The 24,125-nt window shown below is 42.2% G+C and overlaps 1 protein-coding gene across 1 annotated transcript in view; it reads left to right on the forward strand.

Annotated features, from left to right (window-relative positions):
- AFF3 (ALF transcription elongation factor 3) overlaps positions 1 to 24,125 on the forward strand; it is a 287,915-nt gene that overhangs the window by 155,632 nt on the left and 108,158 nt on the right. The window contains exons 6-7 of the mRNA XM_059815224.1: positions 4,480 to 4,516; positions 10,954 to 11,005. Of these exons, the coding sequence (XP_059671207.1) occupies positions 4,480 to 4,516; positions 10,954 to 11,005 (89 nt within the window). The remainder of the gene's footprint in view (positions 1 to 4,479; positions 4,517 to 10,953; positions 11,006 to 24,125) is intronic.

Genomic DNA, 24,125 nt, shown 5'->3' on the forward strand with positions numbered 1-24,125 from the left:
CACAGGTAAGCTACGTAGCTGTCCTAACTTGTTAAAACCTAAGGACTACACCAAACTCTTGTGGATCGCACATTATTCAGATAAATGGGCCCGTCAGTTAAGTAGTGGCCAAGGTCAGCAAAAGGAATCACAGAATCACAGAATCACTACGGTTGGAAAAGACCTGCAAGATCATCAAGTCCAACCATCAACTAACACCACCATGCCCACTAAATGATCTCCCACAACGCCACCTCTACACATTCCTTGAACACCTCCAGGGATGGTCACTCTACCACCTCCCTGGGCAGCCTGTTCCAATGCTTCACCACTCTCAGTAAAGAGAATTTTCCCTATTGTCCAGCCTGAACCTCCCCTGGCACAACTTGAGGCCATTTCCTCTTGTCCTGTCACTACTCACTTGGGAGAAGCGACCAACACCCACCTCTCTGCAACCCCCTTTCAGGTAATTGTAGAAAACAATGTATTTGCAAAGAATATTCATCAAAGTATGCAGAAATAGCGTATATGTACATGAAATAAATACCACTGTTTACCATTTGGTTTAGGTCCATCTGATTAAAAGTGACAAGAATGCTTTAAATAATGCAAGTTTAATTTATAACTTTCAAAGTCAGTAGGTTCCTCTGCTCTAACATGCAGTTCTTGCTTCTTTTTACTCATGTTGTATTAAGTGATTAAATGAATCAAAATGAGAACACATAGTAAGTATTTAAATTACAAACCCTCCTCTACAGTTTATACAGATTACAAATACCATCTTCAATTTGCTGTGCTTTTGCTGCACTTTGCAAACATAACTGTGATATGCTTCTGCAATGCAAGGAGAAAAAACCTAATGTATGTGCACAGTAAATTACCACTAGTACTTTATAAATAGAAACAATGATTTAGAAACAAAAAACCCCCAAAAAAATAACAACAAAAAACCCTGAAAAAACACAAAACCCCCAAACCACCAAGAAACATAAGCAACTTGTGACAGTGCAGAGGTGTGCCTATTTAAGTATTACCAAGGCTCACAAAAGCAAATTAGGCAGGTGATAAATACAAAGAAATGAACTTTATTTAAACCAAAACTGTTTAGCAGAGAACTAACTGTAAGTGAGGCTTATCAAAAATCATTCAACACTCCAACAGCATCAGTACATCCCAGGTTCAAAGAGGCTATAAGGCTAAATTCAGGGCATCGGCTTCATCTTTTAGTTCCACGCGATGCATGGTACCGTGATTTCATTTTCAGTCTTGATGGCAGTGTTGTTGAGAGATCAGTTCAGTTCATTTGCAGTGACTCTTCCAGCCAGAGAAGCAAGTAGACTGCAATCCTTTTTAATGGAAGACAGTTCCAAAGTGTAAAGATACTAATCATTTTGGGAATGAGAAAAAGAGAAGCTTGTAGGACTCCTACCCTGTTGCAAGGATACAAATCATCCTTACTATTCTGTCTATAAAAACTGAGTGTCATCATCATTAGTTGCCATACATGCCACACTGCTTTTAACCTGCAACTCAAGTAATTAGTGATCTGACAGCTTGAAACTTGAAATTTATTAATTAGGCTATTAAAGTTGCAAAGGCCACATAGCTAGACTGGTTTTGAAATCAGTCTAGGAATAAAAGCTAAATAACTGAGGTTTATATATCACAAATATAACAGAATTGCGTATTTGAAACTGCGCATGTGGATGCGTCTGTCTATGTAACTATATGCTCGGTGGATGACAGGGTTGTACGTGCATATGCTGTACCTGTATATGAAATCAGACCTCATTAACATGGGAGATCTGCATTAATGCACAAGAATGGAAGGAAAGTCCGGGTCAGGTTTGACATGTGCGGCAGTGCCCAGTAGGTTTCCCAGCACAGCGCTGCTGGGAGAGCACATTTAGGGAACTGTCCCTTATGTAATAGAGGGCATAAAGTTACATTGCATCCTTAACTTTGAATTTTCTTTCTCTGTGGAATTAATTTGTGCTCTTGAATTTACTAGGAAGGGGCAATGACAGTCTCTTTATTTCTTGTTTTTCAAAGCTTAAGGATAATTGAATCAGTGTGTGATGTGACAGGCTGTGTGTGCTTTCCTTTCTCCTATCTGTGTCACCCTTTGTTACGTACAAATGATCAGGCATTATTTGATTGTAATTTTATTAAAAACATCTTAATAAATAAACTTTAAATTAATAATTAAATTTGGTAAATAAGAACTCACTTGATGCTTGTGCAAATGAGCTTTCATGTTCAGGCATTAATTCTCTACACTTGTGCGGGGAAAAAATGCTGTTAATTCTGCTGCCTGCTTTGCTCTCTTTCTTAATTTTTACTGTGATTTCATGTCTTGAAAGTTTGATCAGGTTTTTGATTTTTAGTTATGTGTATGTGATATTATGGGATCAGCCATCATTTTGTTATTTGAGAATTAATTTATCCACTCCAGGAGAACTGGTGTCTTGTCACGAAGCTATGGGGTGATTTTTCTCAGCAGAAGCTAAGTTATCACAGTGATGTTATTCTTTACGTGCTCAATTAATTTACTTTTTCCTTTCTTGATTATTTTAACAAGCTGGAGCAAGTGCACTAGAAAATAATCTCCAGCAGTTAGGACTTCATGTTTGGTTTTTAAGTTACATGAAGTCATACTTTTTTCCTACCTCACTGGGAGCATTCTCTATTTCGCTATGAGATTTTTGTATTAGCCTTTATTATTAAGAATAATTTGCTGAGAAACAAGACACTTATTTTAGAGAATCAGTTAAAAGGAAAAATGAAAATGTTATAGCTCGTGTGTTTTGCTGATGTCAAATTTGAGACCATGCAGATCCAATGGCAGAGGTAAGGTACTGTTCCAGGCAGTTAAAGGGGAGGGTGCATTCTTTCTGAGGTTAATGAAAATGTAAAAGAGTGAGCGAGATCCTTGTTTAGCAGTTTTGAACACTTTTACAAACCCGAGGGGTTTTCCATCAAATTGATTGTATTGCCCTAAACTTCTCTAGGTACATGAATTCACTATTCTGGAAACTGAACATGCTCTAATAGCCTTCTTTTATTGGCAGCCTGGTTGGCTACTAGAATAGCATTTAAATTCAAGTGTACATGTCAGTACATCACCACTGCAAGCTGATCCTGACTTCTTAAGGTTATATTCAGTCACCAGAAAAAAAGCAGGCTTTAATATCCCTTCATCAGAAGCATTCACAAAAAGCTGAGGCAATTTGTCAAAAGTAGACAATTTCAAATTATTGAGAAGTTATTGTCAGCATGTGAAACACACTACAGATCTTTTCATACTGCAGTGGAAGGTAGAAACTCTTAGGGCTTGCCCAAAAATTTGATGTCTCACATTTCGGGTGCATAGGATGGCACTGAATTGCAGATGTGTATTACAGCATAAAAATTGCAGATCAAAGCCATGCAGTCTGGAGAGCCTTGACTCCAGAGCAAATGGTGCATATCAAAGGGATTTGAGTAGCCAAGCCTTTGAGAGACCCAGTGCCCGCAGTCCAGCCAACCTCCCTTTAGAGATGCCAAGAAACTCTTGGGGCCCTGAACCCCTGAGGCATGTTCTGAGTGACTCAGCAGCAATATCTCAGCTTGGCCGAATTGGAGCATCCTTGAGCTCTTTGGGGACGTGCAGTTCCTTTCTTGATGAGCTGTGCATTTGGCTGACCGCTCAGCCTCTGTGGGCCAGGGATCTGGTCCAGCACCTGATTCCTCACCGAAAATGACCACGTGTGTTGCTGTGGGTGCCTGGCCTCTCCAAGCAGTCTTCACTGTGGTTGTAACTGCAGCGTGTGTATGAGGATACCTTCTCTGCTGTCGTCCATAGCAAAGTGTTCTTTTTTTCCTCAATTTAAATACCTTTTTGTTATAGTTTATATTTCCCTTCTATTTATAGGCTTCTTTTACATTTTTATGAATGCAAACAAATTCTGTGAGTAAAATATGTGAACATTTGATCATGAGGAAAAAATGGTCTGATTTATTTTACCGTATTCATAGATATTGCAGTTGTGATACAAGGTTGACCTTGTAATCTTAGGGACCCAGACTAAAGTCTGTATTTCCATTCTCCGGTGCTGTCAATATCAACATGTGAAAAGGAAAGACCAGCTGAGCTACTACCTCAGGAATCCAATGGTCCATGAAACAATATTGGTGTTACCTCTGTCTTCTCATCTAAATTTGTAGAAGATAATAGACAAGTTTTGGCTGATCAATAAATGAATAGTGAGCAGGAGAGTCGTAATAGCTATACAAGGAATTGCACCATTAAAGGGTTGTTGTGAAATAAGTTTGCAAGCCTTAGAATTAATGGATTTTCAAAGAAATATTGGATTTATTCTTGCAATTGAAAATTACTTTGAAACTGAATGAACAATTAACAATGCCGTTTGTATTGTTAAGGTAATGTTCAAGCAAGTATTGCCGCTAAAAATTGCCGTAAAAATAACACACCGTACCTTTTTTCTGTTATTACTGTAGGAGTCACAACAGGGATCTACAGGACACAGCAATACAAGTAAGTACCAACTCGTTTTCTGGCTGCCGTGGGTGGAGGGGATGACTATGAAAACCAAGTGACTGACCGAATAAGGAACCAGTAGCAGACTGGGACAGCGCAGAGCCCCAGCAGGCAGCACTCGGCTATGGCCAAATGTGGAGAACTGAACTGAGGAGTCACCATCAAAATGTCAGCTATTTTGGTGGACGGGGAAGAACAAAAAGGATTAATTTCGTTATGACCATTTCATTATGTAGATGAGAAAGACTGAAAGGGCAAAAGAGTGGCTTTTTTAGAAAGCCAGAAAAGAGCTGGCCTAGTTGCACGGCCAGATCCAGACTGCCAGAAAATTCTGCAGGAACACTTGTTATCATTTATCCTTCATAGGCAATGGTATATTTTGTGTCTCTTGCACAGTAATAAGCTACATAAATCCTGCCAAACTAACACCAGATAATATCTCAAAGACCATATGGCCGTGGGTCTTTTTGGCTAGCAGTGTGGGCAGGGGAGTGATCTGAGCTTGTGTGGCTCCTGGTTGGGGCTTTTCAGTGGACTCAATGTACAAATCATGGTGCAGATCAGCAGCACTTTAATTACATTTAGTTATGGTAAAAAACTTAGCAGCTGTATTGAAAGGAAAGATTGAATTGTTCTGCAAAACAAAATATTCATTCTCTCTCCTGACACCTCTGACTGTTGTTAATGTTGTCTTGCATATTAAAAATCCATGATCCTATCCTGCTCTCAACATAAAATCATCTCAACCAAAAGAACTATTTTGCTAGCTTCCTGACCTGTCAGCCAGCACAGAGCCCTGTTTGCAAATTACAGGGCTGTGACTGAAGATGAAAAATGGCCTGAGCTGGTATATAGGGCTTTGAAAATGGCTGATCACCCACTGCGTGAGGGAGAAGACATCCAGAGATACAAGGTTGGGAGATGCAAGCTATTAAAACGGTGTGGCTTTTTGCTGGGGAAAGGTCGGCATGTGGAAGACAATGTTGGGAAGAAACATGCAGTAGTGTCACTTAATTGCTGGCATCAGTTTGATAGCGCTGCGAGTACTAGCACTAAGGAAATAATAAAAGGCAAAGGGGATGAGGTTCTGTCAGAAAATAATGAATACAGTAATGAGAGAAGGAAGCACAAAAGGGCCATAATAGAGAGGGCTATGCCAACACACGCAGAGTCACGAGCATGACAAACACACCAGCTGAGCTGAGGGCTTCGCGATGACATCACAGGCCACAGTGTTTGGCCAGCTTTGGTCATAGTTTCATTTGGAGTATTTCCTTCTTTCAACACTTGATAAAATAGGTTGTTCTGCAGACCTAATGAAAGCTGCTTTCCTGTGGATTAAGAAATCAGTCCTACTTCCTTACAACTTTCCTCTGCTCCTTACTCCAGTGGCCTCCGACCTCACTTTACTTCCAATTCCCCCATCTGCCCTCCCACACCACAGTACCTCCAGCTTCTTCTTAGCTCCTCATTCATCCTGCTCAGCAAAATCAGTGTATATTTGCAGCTGGGCTAGAGCTGCGCTTGGTACTGCCTGGCTAATGGCAACCAAACCAAAGAACAGCTGAACCCACGCAGTAACATTTTCTTCATTGGTGGCAGAAGTTAGAGTCACTGTCATTGGTGACAAAAGTTAGAGTCACTGTCAGACACCCAGGCACTTAATGTTGCAGAGGGAATCTGACTACCTCTGAGATCTGTATCCGTGAGGATTCCTGTTGAGGTGCTGGAATAAGACATCGAATAAGACACAGTTAGAATGAGGCATAGACCTTACCAGTCCTGTACATCAAACTCAAAGGACATTCGGGGAAAAAAGGGATTCGGATGTGAGGCAATGCTAGCAAATGACTCTATGTGGGAAAGAAATCTAATGGTCTATGTATTGTGTTATCCAAATGCACATCTTCAAAGTCCCAATTAGCTGTTATTTCCCATTGCACCATGTCTTCTTTGGAGTGGCTCTTGAGCCTGTCATTTACAATGGTTTTACTCCAGCTGCAAACATTGTCTTTCTCATGGATAACATTTGTGTTTCTGTCATCCTTCCCCCACAAGGAAATCAAAGCATTTAAAACTCATAATGGCTGAAGTTATACTGCTCTGTCACAATAAATATTATTTATCCCTGTTACCCAGAAGAGGAAACTTGGCCTGGTTAGGTTGAGTGATTCACCCAAATTCCAACTCAGAGGAGAGAACAGCTTCTCTGGCCACCCACTGTTCAACAGGGAAATCCTACAAAAGTTCATTTGTCATTTATTTTGAAATGGGAGAAATCTGGACACATCTCCTCTGGTAGTATCTAAAAAGATTAGGAAGGGAGTTGTGTGAGATGAAGTAGAAACTAGCAAAGAACTCCCAGCTCTGTGGCTAAGGGTCTGAGGACTGATGGTTTCCACTGTGTGTTTCTGGAAGCATGTGTATACATACACACACCAACACACAGACACACACACACGTATCCACACCCGTTTCAGGAGACATACATAGTGTTTAGCACCTGAAATAAAGTGTGCTAACAGCAGTCCCATAGCAAGGTGGGTAGCATATTCTTTGTCAATTCCCAAAAGACTTAAGAAAAACAAAGGACGACACAAATTTGCCCATAAGAAGAAGCCAGAACTAGAGAGCATTTAGCAATTTGGCAAATGCCAGCCTCCCACAATGGTACCTGCACGCATTTGACAGGTTACATGGAAAATGGAAAACAAATCTTAGTCTGGTCAAGAGTGAGTGTGAAAAAAACAAGTTGTTCTTACATATGCTTATCCAAAAATCTTATCTGTACCATACCTGTGAGATTCAACTATGCTTAATCTATACATATTTTTAAAATTTCTATGATTCAGTCAAGTGAGAACAAAGTTGGTAAGAACTCATAATGGCCAGATTTTCTACTCTGATAGGCTGGACTGATGCGTTTCTACCATCTGTACAGGCTTCGTCCTCCCCCTCCACACAGAAGTATGTTAAGTGACAATTAGCATAAAAGCAGCTGCAAATGCTTACTGTAGGGTAATTCATTAATATCCAGTTTGGCTAAATCACAGAGATTCCCTTTTCTCTCTCCTCACACTACTTATGCTGTTTCCCTTGTTGCTGCATTAACATACATTGCTGAAAGTAGAACTGATGTGAACTCTGCTGGCAAAGCACTCAGGAATCCATATTCCCTCTCACACTCAAACAAACCAGTGTTCATGGTAATAATTCATCACTTATAAAAAGCCTAAGTTACAAATAGAAAATCTTTGAATATATGCCAACTGTTACTGTTGGTTTCTTGTTCCAAATTACCATAATGCAGATGAGCTCCAGGGCTCCAGGCACCATAAGGCTGGCAAATGTATACTGTAGCAGCAGCTTTCTAACCAGCGAGTTCATCATCTGGATACACTTTCTGGGGTCTCTGCTAAAAGTGAAAAGTGACCCAGAGATTATGGAGTGGATGTATTCCATAATGTGGATGGTGTGGATGCCCTGCTCATGCCTGAATTTTAGGTGCCTTTAGCTGTCCTCCTACAGTAAGTGCTTAGCTTCCCTAGAGGTCCATAGTGAGGCATCGGTGTTTTTGAAGTCATCCAGAGCTTCCCCCATCCTGTTCACTAAAGTTCAGGCACCTAAGTTGGGTAGACACAAACGCTTCCAGAGGGGAAGATGAGATCTGAAAGCACCACGGCAAGGTGTTTGCAATATCCAGAACCTCCTCTACAAGACAACCGCTTTCAGAAGGTCGCTGTCTAAAGTCCTTCAGCTTGCTTCTGTACAGCAGTGGAAGGACATTGGTAGCAAAACCCTGCCTTTTCTGAAGGCAACAGCAAGTTTTCCAGAGGTGCCCCTTACAGCCGTTGCTGGCACCCCAACGCTGTATGGAAAGTGAGGGTAAGGACTTTGTCAGCAGCAAGTGGATGGTATGTAACGCTCATAGGCATGGAATAGGTTGGCAGCTGATCCAAAACCCACTCAACTGAAGTCACTGAGCAGAAAATCAGACAACACTAAAACAGCCTGACCAAAATAAGCAGTTCTCACATTTTGTTCAGAAGGCACAGGCAGATTTTGGTTTAACAAAGCTCATTAAAAGGTAATGGAGAAAAACACATGCATCAGTAAACCAGTCACACTCAACCTCTGTGCCTCCTTGTCTGCTAGGCAACATAAACTCATGTGTGGACAGATACCAGGATCCAGCAACATACAAGATGCACAGTTGCTAAGTCCAGAATTCAAGTTCAAGGTGGTTCAAGTGGAGTGGCATACCCTGTACATCCATCGTAGAGCTAAACAAACATCTTACACTGAAATGCAGCTCTCTCAGGTTACTCGGAAAGCAATAATTACAGCAAATAACATCAGCCTTACTTTTTTTAGGGGGGGAGAAAGGAGGGAGAAGGACTTGGCCTGACTCAGCAGAAGCAGTACCACCCCATCAGCTAGCAGCCAGCTTCCCCAGTGTCTGTGCTATGTAACTAAGTTGTGTTGGGCAGATACATGGTTTTGGACCCAAGAAGGGGATCATCACAAGCCAAGATGCTATGCTAGGACCCATGTGAGTCATCAGGAAATGTGAAGAGGCATCCCTTGGGCCTCTGATACTTCTCAAGCATTTGGGTACCTGACTTCTCCTGCAGTTGAGTGCCTAAGCCAAAATATACAATATAGCAAAGAGGGCTTCCTCAGCCCTCACTTACAGGAGCTGAAGATTGGATCCTTAATCTATCAAAATGAATGTGAACCAAAACATCCATTGGCAGAATTGTGTCCTAATCACTGCCTTACTAGTTCCTGCTGATGCTGTTTTGCTTTGTATGAAATAATTACTGTTCCTGGAGCAGGGTTTTGGAGCATGTGCATGTTGGATGGGATACATTCTCAATAGCAGAGTTGTAGGTCCCTAGAGAAATCCTTTCCATTGCTCCAAGGCCTGCTATCCCTGGTAAAGCTTGTGTCCTCTAAGCAGCCTCTCTTGTACAGTTTCCTTGCCTGACATTTCCACAGTACATAGAATCATAGAATCATAGAATCATTCAGGTTGGAAAAGACCTTGAGATCGTGAAGTCGAACTGTTAACTTAACACTCCTAAGTCGACCACTAAACCATGACCCTAAGCGCCTCATCCACATATCTTTTACATACCTCCAGGGATGGTGACTCAACCACCTCCCTGGGCAGCCTGTTCCAATGCCTGACAACCCTTTCAGTGAAAAAATTTTTCCTAATATCCAATCTAAACCTCCCCTGGTGCAACTTGAGGCCATTTCCTCTTGTCCTGTCGCTAGTCACTTGGGAGAAGAGACCAACACCCACCTCTCTGCAACCTCCTTTCAGGTAGTTGTAGAGAGCAATAAGGTCTCCCCTTCAGCCTCCTCTTCTCCAGACTGAACAACCCCAGTTCCCTCAGCCGCTCCTCATAAGGCTTGTGTTCCAGACCCCTCACCAGCTTCATTGCCCTTCTCTGGACATGTTCCAGGACCTCAGTGTCCTTCTTGTAGTGAGGGGCCCAAAACTGAACACAATATTCGAGGTGCGGCCTCACCAGCTCCGAGTACAGGGGCAGGATCACTTCGCTAGTCCTGCTGGCCACACTGTTTCTGATACAAGCCAGGGTGCCGTTGGCCTTCTTGGCCGCCTGGGCACACTGCTGGCTCATATTCAGCCGGCTGTCAATCAACACTCCAAGTTCCTTTTCCGCCGGGCAGCTTTCCAGCCACTCGTCCCCAAGCTGGCAGCGTTGCATGGGGTTGTTGTGACCCAAGTGCAGGACCCGGCACTTGGCCTTGTTGAACCTCATACAGTTGGCCTCGGCCCATCGATCCAGCCTGTCCAGATCCCTCTGCAGAGCCTTCCGACCCTCGAGCAGATCAACACACCCGCCCAATGTGGTGTCATCTGCAAACTTACTGAGGGAGCACTCAATCCCCTCATCCAGATCATTGATAAAGATATTAAAAAAACCCATACCCTACTAAGCCCTGGGGAACATCATTTGTGACCGTCCACCAACTGGATTTAACTCCATTCACCACAACTCCATCCAGTCATTTTTTTTCCCAGCGAAGAGTGCACCCATCCAAGCCATGAGCAGTCAATTTCTCCAGGAGAATGGTGTGGGAAACAGTGTCAAAGGCTTTACTAAAGTCTAGGTGGACTACATCCACAGCCCTTCCCTCATCCACTAAGCGGGTCACTTTGTCTTAGGAGATCAGGTTAGTCTTACATGTGGCGATGACAAAAAAAATCAAGTCAGGGTTGACTCCCCACTTGCAAATGCTCCAGCAGTGCCCCAGCAGCCCTGTGATTGCCTTGACAGTGGTCTGCACATGTAGCAAGAGTGGTCAGTGTTAGCAATGAGTAAAGCATTGACATGTCACATCTGAGCAGTTTCTATATTGACCCATTTCTGATGTCATTTTCTTCTTCTCTTTTAAAGGGAAAAGTGATGTAGAGCCAAAGAGTCCAGAGAAAAGCGCAACCCATACATCGTAAGTCACTTTTGCGTTCAAGATCGGAGAAGGCAGCTGTGTTTTTATCAGATTTGTTGGGCAAAATAGAAGTTGTTTGTTTTCATTGAGATAAAGCTCTTCCACTGATGCTTTTCTTAAAACGGGTTTTTAGATAATGACTAAACATTAATTATTCCTAGAACTTTTGCATGCTAGTAAGTCAGAGATCTTTGAAAGTGAAATGGCTCCATATCACACTGAATAGATACAAGATGATTTTTGTGGGTGTGGGAGGCTGGCCTTTACAACCTGACTTCAACATTACCTTAATGCTGCTGGAGTTTGTCACACTTGCTAAAAAACATCATGTCACATATGTCTTTGATGTACTGATGTAATTTTAAAAGACTGCAGTCTGCAGCTTCACCTCTGAATTACTTGAAATCCAATTACAGCTATCTCTGGTCTCTCACGATTTTGTTGATGTTTTTGAATTAACAAAAGAAGTCGAGAAACAGATAGGAACAGGCACTTGTAATATATCAGTGTTCACCTTCACTCTAGTGCAACAATAGAAGCTTTTAGCATTTTTAACTCTAGTATACAAAGGACTGAATTGTTTTGCCAGCATAAACCAGTCTATGAAACAGATGGGCTGCAAGTTAAAAAAAATAAATAAATAGCATCAGTCTCCCAAACTGAGCTAGATAAGTGAATTCCTTTAATAACTAGCAGGCAGGAGCATTATGAATTTCTGCAAAACCATTCACCTTTTTAATCCCATTTGAGGGAGGGAAATTCTTGTAGCAGTCAGTCATGTGAATTTTAGAGTGCATCTTGCCCATAATTTATGTTTTCTGATTCCTGTTATTTAAATTCAGAGCAGTATATCATGTAAATCTCACAAGGTGTCACCATTTGTTACATGGCCAAAAGTAGTCACAGAAGGAGGTACAATAACGGTGATTTATTGCGGGATGTTTTGATTTCTGCTGCAAATACGCATTAAAAATCTTCTGGAAATGAATCTAGAAAAAGATTTGACATGGTGTAAGAAATGGCTTGTCCTGCAGATTGTGTTGTGGAATGTAATTACAGTATGTGAGCATATTTAGCCAAACTTATTAAATGAATTAAGCATTAGCAGCCTTATGCCTTCTGATAGTATGATTGCTGGGAATGGTTAATAGAATGATTCCAATAATTATCATTTTTAAAAATAATATTGCAATAAAGACCGAAAGAGGAAGGGTTTTAATGCCATCTGGAGGTATTTTGGAGAAATGAACACATTTATTTTTGCTGATATTTAGCAATATGTAAAACATAAGCCATCCTCCAGAGTGTTTCTTCTAGTTAGATGGTATTTTATTAATGAGGAATGTTCTTTACTTTCCTTTCTTCTCCTTCAGCAGATTAAAATCCCGTAAGATCTCTGAACCCACAATAGGGGTATCTCTGAAGCCATATTCTGGGTTCAGAGGTATGCCCCAATATGTTTATGGTTTTGGTTTGAGACTACATACTGTGTCACACAGTGTGCTGTATTAGATACATCAGACTTCAGAATCTGGTTGTGTGTGAGAAGTTCCTTGCCTAGTAAGAGATCTTAGTACAATCTTCTGAAACTGCGCTGTCTACTAGATATAATATATTTATAATGCTTATCTTTAAATTGTTACTATATGTTAAGGCTACACTACAGCAGATATTGGTTCCCAGAGCAATTTTTAGAAGTAGAAACAACTGGTTACCACTGATAAATGAATGTATTCAAGAAGCAGAGGCCCCTTTAGTTAGAGAAATTATTTGTGTGGAAAAGAAGGCAGGAGAGAAAGGAGGAGATGAGAGGAAGGGAACCAGCAAGTGCTGTGTCAAAAGAGGAGGACGAAAATGAGAGGGATACAGCTAAGAAGGAGGAAAAGGACGTGCAAATGCCAAATTTTCAGAAAGAGATACAAAACTGAGAGCAGTGGAAGAGGAAACTGGAGGTCAAATACTGGAAAAGAGAAAGAAGGGAGAGCGATACGAGCAAAAGCTATTAGTAAACTAAAATTTATGCGTTATTGAATAGGGGGCTGGATACCTGAGTGTTACAGTGAAGTGAACTAACTTATGTTGGTGTGTAGGTGCACACTGACGTCCCAGTTCTCTTTCTGCTACCTTGGGTTGGCCTTTCCCGGTTTCTTCTCATTTCCACCTTCTTCTAGGACAGACTTTAATACTCAGTTCGTTGGTTGTCAGGCAGTCATGAATACCGACTTTCTCTGTTCTTTTGGGGATGTAGCAGCTTGCACCTGTGCACAAGATGCACAACAAGAAGGACCTGCAGTGTACACGTACACATGAATGTGTGAGCACATGTGCCTGGGTCCGTCTACGGTAATGGACGTACTCTTCCCTTGCGTACATGGAGAAGACGATGCCGTTGTACAGCTGGCCCAGAGCCCTGGCAGTGCCCAGGGCTCTAGCTGGGAGCTGGCAAGGCTATGCAAGGGGAGAGGTGTGCGAGGGGGCATGAACACTCCCAGGGGTCCCTGTGGTTAAAAAAGCCTGCACCCACTTGCAAGGCATCACCCCCCTGAGAGTGTCGAAGGAAGCCGGTTGGCATCTTCTGGCAGGGGTGCTAAAAAGGAGTGACATTGATGTAGGAGAGGTGGTGCGTTCAGGCCTGACCAGGAAAAACTGTGGATTTGTTTCACTGTGAATCAGTGTTTCCTTGTGAAAATGGAACAAACAGCAACAAAAAACCCCACAAAGCAGGTCATGTTGGCCTAGCTAAAAATAACAGAAAAGACGAGGAGGAGCAAATTAATGTTTCTTTCTTGCAAATGTCATTTTTATTTTCCTCAGGCATGTTACAAGCCACACGCTCAGGCCAGGCTTATATGACTCAATGGCAGTTAATTCATCCTTGGTGCAGATTTACTACCTCCATTCAAACATTATTTATGCAGCTTCAAAGGACAGGTTGATTACCCTCCTGAATCAGGCAGCGAGGCGCTTGTGAACCAAGCATTTACATGAAGTCTCCCCTCGAGACATTCCTCCTGCCTTGTCCACTGGGCTCCAGGTCCTCAACAACAGATATTACCCTGTGACCTGGAGCCCCGGGGCCGAAGGTGCTACCCGTAACCTCTGAGAGTATAGAAACCTAGAGTGCAGGATGCCTGGTGGTCTGTTCAGAGGGGGTTGGATATGGTAAATGCATCATTCTGAATAGCATTATGTATGGGGGTTTTTTCCTGTGTGCATTAACTCCCTAGATGGACTCAGTATGACATAGCTCTCCACTGATAATAATGTTAAACATTAAGAAACCGGTATGCATTAGATGATACACATTCATTGATGCAACATCCTAATGAGGCAGATAAATAAGGGCAGTTATTACAATGCTAGAGATAACTGAGATGGATGTAGGAGAATAAGAATGATGCGAAAGCGGGGAGGAAGTCTGAACAGAGCTGTATCCTTTTGCATGATATTCCTATGGCCTTCATCGCCTCGGCATGCACAGTAATTGCCTGAGCTGGCACTGAAGAATTGCAATAAAAGGTGCAAACAATACAAAGGTGTTAAGCTGTCTGGAGTCTTCCCCAGTTGATTCATGTTCCTTGTAATTGAATGCTTTTAAAGCCACAAGAATTCTGGATTTGAAGGGTTTTTTTGTTGTTGTACTCTTAATATATATAGCTCTCTATGGGTCATCTGGTTACAGCTTCACTGAGCATTTCTAAACTTTTAGGACTGTTCAGAAATATCTAGCAATGTTTTGTTCTTTTGGTTTTGTGCTAAAAGGTTCAGCTTTCAATGGTCAGAAAACTTTCACAGATTTTGTTAAAAACATCTAATTTTTATTAGAATTGTTTCTCCCCCTGGTTTTAACAGTTATAGTCTGTAGGGCAGTGTTAAAGAGTGGGGGAGGAATGAAGAAAGAGTGCTGTTTTGTTCTGTAATATTTTCAGATACTGGATTTTGGTCTTTCTTTGGCAAAAACTGGATCCTATCAGGAAACCGTGGAATGTTACAATTAAAACTTTTAATTTTATAAAACTTCTGTGCAAGGAAAAGTGATTCCAACCAGTGCAGGTGTTTCGGAGGACTTCACGGTGCCATAGAAACTCCTTCCCAAGTCTGTGATCTTCCATCCTCCCACATGCAAAATATGACAGTAATTCAAAAATGGCACAAATACACAAAGTGCTCCGCAAGGGTCCCGCTCTTGGGGTGACTTTCGATGTACTGTCTGTTGTGATGTTCTGCAGTACCTTTGTGTTTGTAAATGATTTCCAGTTCAGACTACCCAAGGTTAATCATGCCTGACTGTGATTCACTGCTATGCATTTACCTCAACATTTCTAGTGCACTTACTTAATGATATCAGGGCTAGCAACTATATACCTCAGTGCTGTCTCTTTATTATCCCTCCCACAATTGTTTTCATGCTGAGCTGCTCCAGATTTTCCCCTCCCTTTTTACAAGAGAATTAACCAAGATTGAGGGAGGCTTTTATAATTTATGGCAGTTATGCAGGTTTTGTCCTTTGCTAATACTCTCTAAAAATCACAGTGATCTTGGTGTGTGTGTTTGCTTGTTTGATTTTGCCAGGCAGAAATAGATGTTGGCTCTGTTCCTTCCCTGCACCAGTCCCCAGCATCACTGGGAGAATAGATTTCTCAGGGGGATCTTCAATAATAGTACTAAATTCAGCAGCTTCCAAGCTGCCCATTTGCAGATATTAGTGCTACAGTATCTTGCCCAGCCAGCAGCTGCTCATTGTTCTCATCACCCTGATTCTCCTTGAGGAAGGAAATAGGCAACAGGTACTCAGAGGAACATCAGTGTTGTTCTTGCTTGATGTATTGGCATGAGCCTTGCCTGTTGGTTTCTTGCCTTTTCTTCCTCTCTTCTGTCTTGCCCCTTGTATCTTCAGAGAGACTCTCAGTTAGTTATTTAACAGCCAAAAACTCCTGCTGGTTTCCCCTTCCACAGATGGGAAGACTGAGGCAGAGGGGTTACAAGGTGCCTCCAGAGAACAGAGAGAACCAGTCTCAAATACAGGAGGTCAGCTTGAGCAAGTGCTGCCAATGCACCATCCAGCTCTTAGCCCCCAGAGAGCTTGGCCTCTCACATCTGACTGGCATGTGGCCTTGACCTTAAGTTTCTCAGACAACAACTGTAACCTGATTGAGCAGTGGAGTTGGAAGAGGAGCCTTAATCCCACCTCACTTCACCAAAAGGCCTGGTGCAAGTTATTTAAAGTTAGCCTTGGCTTTCCCCCATCTAAAATAATAATTAGACCGCCATGAAGACTATCTCATTAATATTTATACAAAGTGTTGAAAAATGTAATGTTCTGTAAAAATGGCTAAGGATTATTCACCCAGAACAGTAAAGGAAATGAGCAGTAGTTTAAGTTTTTAAAGCTTGGGTAGTAAGTGGTAAATGTCCTGAGGAGTGCCAGGTGTAGGGAGAAGGGGAGAACGGGAGCTACTGCCTCTCCCAGGTGCCCGGAGACCTGGTGAGCATGGGCAGCCCCTGCCCCATCACCACTCCCCCATTCTCCCCCCTTGGAGTTTCAATCTTGGGACAGGGGTCACCCAGTTTAAATTAGAAGGATTTGGCTTTTGTCTCGCTGAACTGGAGGGAAGGATGGCAAATAAGGAAGGGGCAAAGCATGCAAGCTGCAGAGGAAGAAGCCCCTCCAGCGGTACATCTTCGATATCCTTCTGTTTGTTTGCCAAAAGGACCACGATGGGTCAAGTCAATTGAACCAGAAGATAGCTAACAGATGGGTCTAAAGGACAATGGAAAGGGTGAAATCTATGCAACTGTGGAAGCTGGTTCCAAGAAAAGGGCTGCCCAAACTTTTATGGGGTATAATCCACTTTTAGCTTTCAGATTAAGATACCAGGGCAACTTCCCAAACAGTCTTCCACAGCTTAAGTTGTGGTCATTTCAGACAGCAAGGACATCTGCAGCAGACATATTGGCCGATGATTTGGTGACACCTCTTTTAGTAACTCCATGGGGTCTATTGAGGGCCATCATGAGCATATCAACCTGCTCACGAGCCACAGATGACCCTCCTCTGCTGAGAAACACGACTTCCAAGGGAAGGTAGACAATATGAAATGACATCCTTTAAGTTAATTTTTGAGATTTATTGTTTCTGAAAACACCAGTGCATTGATGGCTTTTAATGTACATCTGTGATGTTTCTGAGAGAAGTCTTGCAGTCCATGCTAAAAAAAAAAGGGGGGGGGGGGGGCGGCGCGGAAACCTTACTATGATGAATGAAGGCAGTGTTTTCAGAGCGATGGAGGTCTTGAAAACTGCAGAAGTGAATGTCTGGTGTTTATCCATGAACCAAGTCGCTGGCAGAAGGCGGCTGGCTTCATTGCACTATTCCACCTGTTTACTTGAGCCTCGGCTTGCAGAGCTAACCCCTAACACTGCCAGGCTGTCACTCTGCTCAGCCAGTCCAGCAGGAACAGCTAAAGTTTTAAAACACACCCCTCAGCTCTCAAATTCCCATGAAAAAGGTTTTTTCTGCCCTCTCTGCTGAAGAATTACCCTCAGTCTGTATACAGAGCATTTCTCTGTGTATTAAATATAAAGACCGGTAAAAAATACAATTCCACCATAACTTCCTGCTCCAAGAAACAAAGCGATTTCACCTGTGCAATGCATCAGAGCCACTGCGGTATTGTCACAACGCTGTTGTGAACCATGCCTGCTGATTTCTAACCTTTTCTGAGCGCAGATTTTTTGGATTTGTGGTGTATAATGCTGCTGATGGTTCACAAAAAACAATTGTAAGTTGATACACCACAAATCTATTTTCTTCAAGTGCTAGAAGGACATTTTCTTGGAATACATTTGGTCACACAGGTCTTGACTGAATCTGTCTTAGAGGTTTAGCAAAGTTAAGGAGGAAGAATGAATTGGTATTATTGGTGATTTTTTTTGCCATGTAAGAATTATAGACACATAGCAGTCGAAGATGATACAAGTAAAAAATCTTTAAATAACGTATAAAGTCATATAAAAAGATCTTAAAGGCATGATGTCCATGAAAGCAATTGAGATGGGGCTTTTTTGTTTGGTTTAGAAAAAAACCACCTGGAAGCCCAATCAGACCTTAATTGCAGCTGTGGTTTTCCTGGGACAAAATTTAGCAACTTTAGTTGAGTTCAACTCAGACCAAAAAAAAAAGCTTTATCTGAGATGTCAACAGGAATGGGGATAGAAGAATGCTAAATAAAAGCACTACTGAGGTCCGGGGTAGTTTTGTGATAGACTTACATGGGGTGAGATAGGGCCATCGCTGTCCTATTTTTAAATGCTAGCCCTCTCTTTTGCCAGATAGAGCCAATAGCTTGAGATAACCGCCCTTATCGTGGCAGGGCTCAGCGCAGAGTTTTATTTATAAAGTCCCCTTGATCCAGGCCCTCTTGTTTAGCACCTTCACCTTTACTATCTACCTGTACTCTGCACAGCAGAGAGAAAAATAATTAGCAGTGGGAAGCTGCCCTCGTTTTGATGCCACCCTTGGCTCAAAGCTGAAGGGGAAAGAGAAACCCACACTTCAAAACAGCAGCTTTTGTCCCACTGGAAAACTTACTGCAATGCTGGGCATTATTTCTAATTTCTAATTATACCAAGTCCGAAGTGCTTCTGTAACGCTGGTGTTCATTTAACGTCACTTAGAATAAAGCTGACCAATTTAACTGGCTAAAATATCGTCATGCTTGAGGAAATATTTTCCTGTATTGCACGGAAAGCGTATTATTTTTCTCTTAGGCACTGTTTCCCTTGGACTTTCTCATTTGTAAGGGACTAATTGGGAATTTCAAATGTATTGTATGTTAGCTCTGAATATGGTGCTTAAAGAGGGGTTGCCAGGAAAATCAGGAGATGCGAATACCTGGGAAGAAATCTATTTCATCGGAAATGCCGCCAGGAACACAGGCACCATCGAGCCTGCTCTGTATTTTTTCTCTGAAGAAAATGATAAATGGAAGCTCAGTGTCTTGCACATTGGAGTCGCGATGTGCGTGGTGGTGTTTTTGCTGGGCTAAAATTCCTGGTTGCCGGGGTAACACGTTTTGGAAATCCTCTATCCTGGGCGAAAGCCGCCGCAACTTGAAACCTGCTGGGGCTGACGCTTGGCAGGGGCACCACCACTGCTGGGTGCAGGGGGCTGCGGGCTTCGCCGAGGGATTTGAGGCAGGGAAACAAAATAAAATGGGTCCAAAAGAAGAGAAAGGCGATCGGGAGCGTTTGATACTTCCAGGATCTCCTATCCTGATTTTTTTTCCCACATCATCACCACGTCCCATCAGCCAAAGGGCGGGGGTTTGCCTCGTCCCCGGGGCTGAATCGCTGGGGGTGATGGAAAGAGGAGAGGTCCGTGCGCGCCTGGAGGGTGGGGAGAGGAGGAGGGGGAGAGGGGGAGAAAGAGAGATACAGAGTTCTGGCCACCTGCCAAGAAAAATAACTAACATTTTGCGAAAGAGAAATCCTAAGACTGAGGTCATAGTATGGAAAAAGTCTGTTTCACAGACTCTTGAGCCTGAATACAGGCCAAGTTTTTTTATGGTGTGGTTTTTTTTTTTTTTTTTTTTTTTTTTTAAATGCAGGCATCCTATTAACATTTGAACGCTAAAGCTCGTCCAGGAATGGAAAGATTTTGGAATTTGAAGTGCCTTAGTTTTCTACTTTGTTAGTACACAGATATCTTTTTTTAATTACAAGAAAGTGAGGTTTTGAATGAGAAGCTCCCTCATTTTGCTTTTAACTTATTTTACAACTATGAAGACTAAATTAAGGGAATCTAAAGAAATTACTGTTTCTCTCACAGAGTGACCAACTGAAAAAAAAAGAGACTTTTCAAGCTTGGTGGACAACTTTTTATTTGCCATGCAAAATTCAAAAAGATACTGAAACCTGAAATGATGATGAGTTTTCCTGTGTGGAAAAGTCCTACTGTTCAGCCATGAATAGCTATGATTTTTTTAAACCTTTATAGTAGCAAGCTGGCAGTTTCATGACAAATTACCTAACTAAACAAATCATTGAAGTTCTTCTGCCTTAATCTCTGGATTTGGATTAAATGTCAGAGTGTGGATATTTTTTAACTGGGGGAAAAAAATAACTCTTTGGATTTGTTAGGATGTTATTGCAAGCAAGTTTTCTGGTCTTTGATTTGCTAAGCTACAACTGGAGTCTGCCTTCCTCAGGGTAAGAATATTTCCACATTATCATTTCACCTGCGGTATTTTAAGAGGGAGAATATTATATCTCAGTGTGTATCTCAGCTTTGTGCATTCTGTTCTTTGTTTAGCATGCAGACAAGCTTCATCTCCCAAAAGAGATGTGGAATATATTTATTGGCAATTTAGAATTGATGATAGATTTGACAAGCAAGCAGGGTGACACACCGAAGCTATCAAAGCTGGAGATGAATCAGGACAAAGGTTTGGATGAGCTGTATTGTTCCTGAGATTCAAAAGGGTTTTACTTACAGATCATTCTAAAATCAAGGCAACTGTACCACTGACTTACAAAGATAAAAGCTAAGTTTTTCCAAAAAAACCCACCATGGTTTGATTGGCCCACAGACCTTTTATGGCAAAATAGTGCAATTACAGCTGGCATTTCTGCATGCTGATTTTTATTAGTTTTGTAAGATATTTTGTCAGGATTCATTTGTGCTGGTTCCCCCTTTCATGGCATAAAGCGTAAGCAATTGTAGGTAGAGAGAAGGAATCTCTTGACATATTTCTTCAGAGATAGATACACTCCAGGAGGTGTGATAGATAGGGTATACTAAATTAAAACAGAACTGATCTGTTACATAAGCATGTGGACTTACTATGTATTTAATTGTATTAGAATTTAGTGCAATTATGAGTGAAAATCCTGTACATTCGCCATCAGCTTTCCTACTATCAAAGCAAAGCAGACAAATCAGCACAAATAATCTCTTAAAAGTACTTCATAGCATGATACAGACAAAGGATGAGCAAATTACCCTTTTGTACCTTGTTTGATTACCAATTTTTGTGCCTTTTATAATGGCTGAAGTTTGGGGGGGTGGAGGGGGCCTTCTGTCCTGCAGTCCCCTAGGGAGATGAGGCAGGCAACCCCGACATGCGACCTGCCTTGACGTAGTTCAGGTGGAGGCCCAGTACAGCAGAGAGCAAGGAAAAGGTCTGCTTGGGAACCCCAGAACATCACAAAACGTCACCTCAAAAATAATTTGTCGTCATTCTGATCTGTACTGTTTTTAGCTGTTGGACTTAAGAAAAAATTCATGTGGCTGCTCATGTAAAATCCACATGTTTTCCCCATAACTTATACAATAAATGTAATATGAAACACAAACTTTAATACTTGCAATCACTGTAAGCAACAGCAGTTTCTGTAGACTTCTGTGGAAGAAAGGATGAAGCCTTTTGCCACAAACTGTTAAAAAACCCTGGGCTCTTCCTCTGTCACAGAGTAAGGTTTTGATCTCGCAAATGATTATAGACAAGCATGATGCATTATTGTTTGAAAGACCAAGAGTTCCTGTGGGTACCTAGGCTCGTGTTTATGCTGTGCTGCCCATCTCCAGTTCAGTTAAAAAACATTTCCCTGTGAGCTGCGTGCTTTACTGTGAGCAGTCTCAGTAAAGCAAGATGACTTATATGTGTCAAAAAAGTGGCCTGCTACAGAGTGACTGCACATGCAAAGAGCAAGGGAAAAAAAAGAGGAACTTGTGTTTGTCAGGGTGGAGGTCTGCATCTTCTCCCCATCCCTCACAGCTGCCACTAGCACGCTGACCATCATGTCCCGTGGCACAGTAATCCCAGTGCAGCTCCGGTGAGCGAGTGGTCCAGCACCGAGGCCAGGAGACAGACGGTCACTCAGGAGGGGCATCCTTTCCTCCTCTGAAGAGCTTTACTTTTTCAGGCTTTGTATTCAAGAGAAAGAAACCTCTCTCTGAGCCTTTCCTGTAGGTTTCTTTGCTGACTAAGAGTGGTTGGCTGATACCACTCATCAGCCAGCACGTTAACATTAAGGAGCCCTGCAGCACCCACAGCAGCCTCCTGTGATTGATGCTGAGTTGCCAGGAGTCAGGAACCAAATTTCTAGCTCTGAAGCCTGGGACACAGTGGAACAAAGAGAGAAAGGGGAAGATTAAAGGTATAGTATCAGAAGACTTGTCAGCCAGATAGGATTTTAGGAGTTTCATTATCACATGTAACACATAAGACTAAACAAATACAAAGACATATATACTACATAAAAAATGAGAGGTGGGCGCAAAGCTGGATGGTGAAGGTTAGATTGGTAGAAGGACCTAAAATATGGATATTATTCCCAACTTGCATATATTTCCTTAAGACCACAGTAGGTGGATGACTTAATAACCATCATCTCCAGGCATTATGGAAAGATCATAAAGAGCAACAGCCCTCCATTTAAAATTATTTTGATTTATTTTTATCTAGCAGAAGCGGCCAAGTACATCTTCAGCATGATCCCATTTGGCTCAATGACGTTGCAGAGCTATGAATTCACTATGAGAAGAACAACTCTTTCTGTGCCCTGAAGAACATAAAAGCCTTGGTGCCTAGCTGGAAAGCAAATACCTCTTGCTCAAGCAGCTTATGTTTTTCTACTTGAGAAAAATTAAAATCTCATCTTATTTATTTGCATGCATTTGTCATCCACTCAGAGTTTTATCCAAATAAATCTCTGGTTCTTTTCAAAGAACATCTTCTGTATGAGCTGCATTAGCTTTAAAGACTCACCAAGAACAGAGCGGTCCAGGCTGACACTCTTGGTTTCCAACAGAGAAGCAACTGCATGAATCTTGTCCTACAATTCTGCAGCTCAGTTAATTAAGTGTTTGATGTCCTAAGAAGCTGCTGCCCCCCAAAGCCAAGGAGAGGGAGCTACCAGGCCCCGTTCCCGTCTTTGGCCATCAGACACAGTGACGTTCGGAGACTTTCCACCCATCACACCCTGTTAAACAACTCTTTCCCTCTCCCCAGCCCACAGAGTTGGTGAAATTAAACAGCATGAAAAATTAACCCCACCGTTCTTGGAAAACAGCTGGATAATGTGTGGCCTCATTTGCTGCTACAGGAGAATATGTGTTCGCTGCCTTGGTAGTGGGGGCTCTGTGGACAGTGCAGAGGGGAGTTTGGTAGCACAAACCCTGGGGAGCACTTCTGCAGCCCCACATCCCTGCTCGCTCTCCAGGTATCCACGGGCACCTCAGACCCTATGCACAGGATGATTTCTGATTTCTCTTTCCCTGTCTTGTTACCTGCTGTCCATCCCATGCCATCCACCACCCCTTCTGCCTTTCTTTCCTTCCTTTTCCTTTCTTGCTGCACCCTTTCTGCTGCTCTCCTACGGTCCCATCCCTGGTTTTGTCAGGTTCATCACCTGCGGCCTCATTTCTCCTTGCTTGTCACCTCTGCTGGCCCTCTCCTTCTCCACTTTTGCCGTACAAAACATGTCCCCGTGTCTCCTGAAAAACAGAAAAGAAATAAGGAGATATATGTAACAAGGGATACACAAATACACCCACAGCGGCTCGGGTTCCTGGATTAGTGCATATGCCTCGTCGCCTGCTGCTTTCTCCTTTGTCCCTTGATTCCTCCATCATGTCATCTTTGCTTCATGGTAAATCACTGGGCTAAGACTAACTTTTAAGTCCTTTGTCAGGTGCCCAGGTATTGCCCCGATCTTCCTTTGGGGCACATAGTTTTCCATTACGTCTCTTTTAAGAGTCACAAAAAGAGAGAGAGAGAGAGAGAGAGAGAGAGAGAAAGATTAATATGGAATATGGAGAAAAGTTTTGCTTAGCTACAAAAAGCTTTCCTTTTATAACTTTCAGCATGATTGGCAGATAGGTTTATTTAATCAAATTGCCTTTTCTGTCAGTGTATTATTTAATGAGTTCTTTTTTTTGATTGCATAGGAAATGTGGAAGCATTTGAGAATTTCTGATGTGCTATTTACTCATCCATTATGTTGGGAATCAGTTTAATTTCAATGTCAGCAGTGGAATTAATAATCATAACAGTTATCTGTCACAGAATGATCTATTTGGAGACTTTCTCAGCAAACCAGGATATATCCCCCACCC

This window comes from Gavia stellata, chromosome 1, assembly GCF_030936135.1.
Source record: "Gavia stellata isolate bGavSte3 chromosome 1, bGavSte3.hap2, whole genome shotgun sequence".
NCBI lineage: Eukaryota > Metazoa > Chordata > Aves > Gaviiformes > Gaviidae > Gavia > Gavia stellata.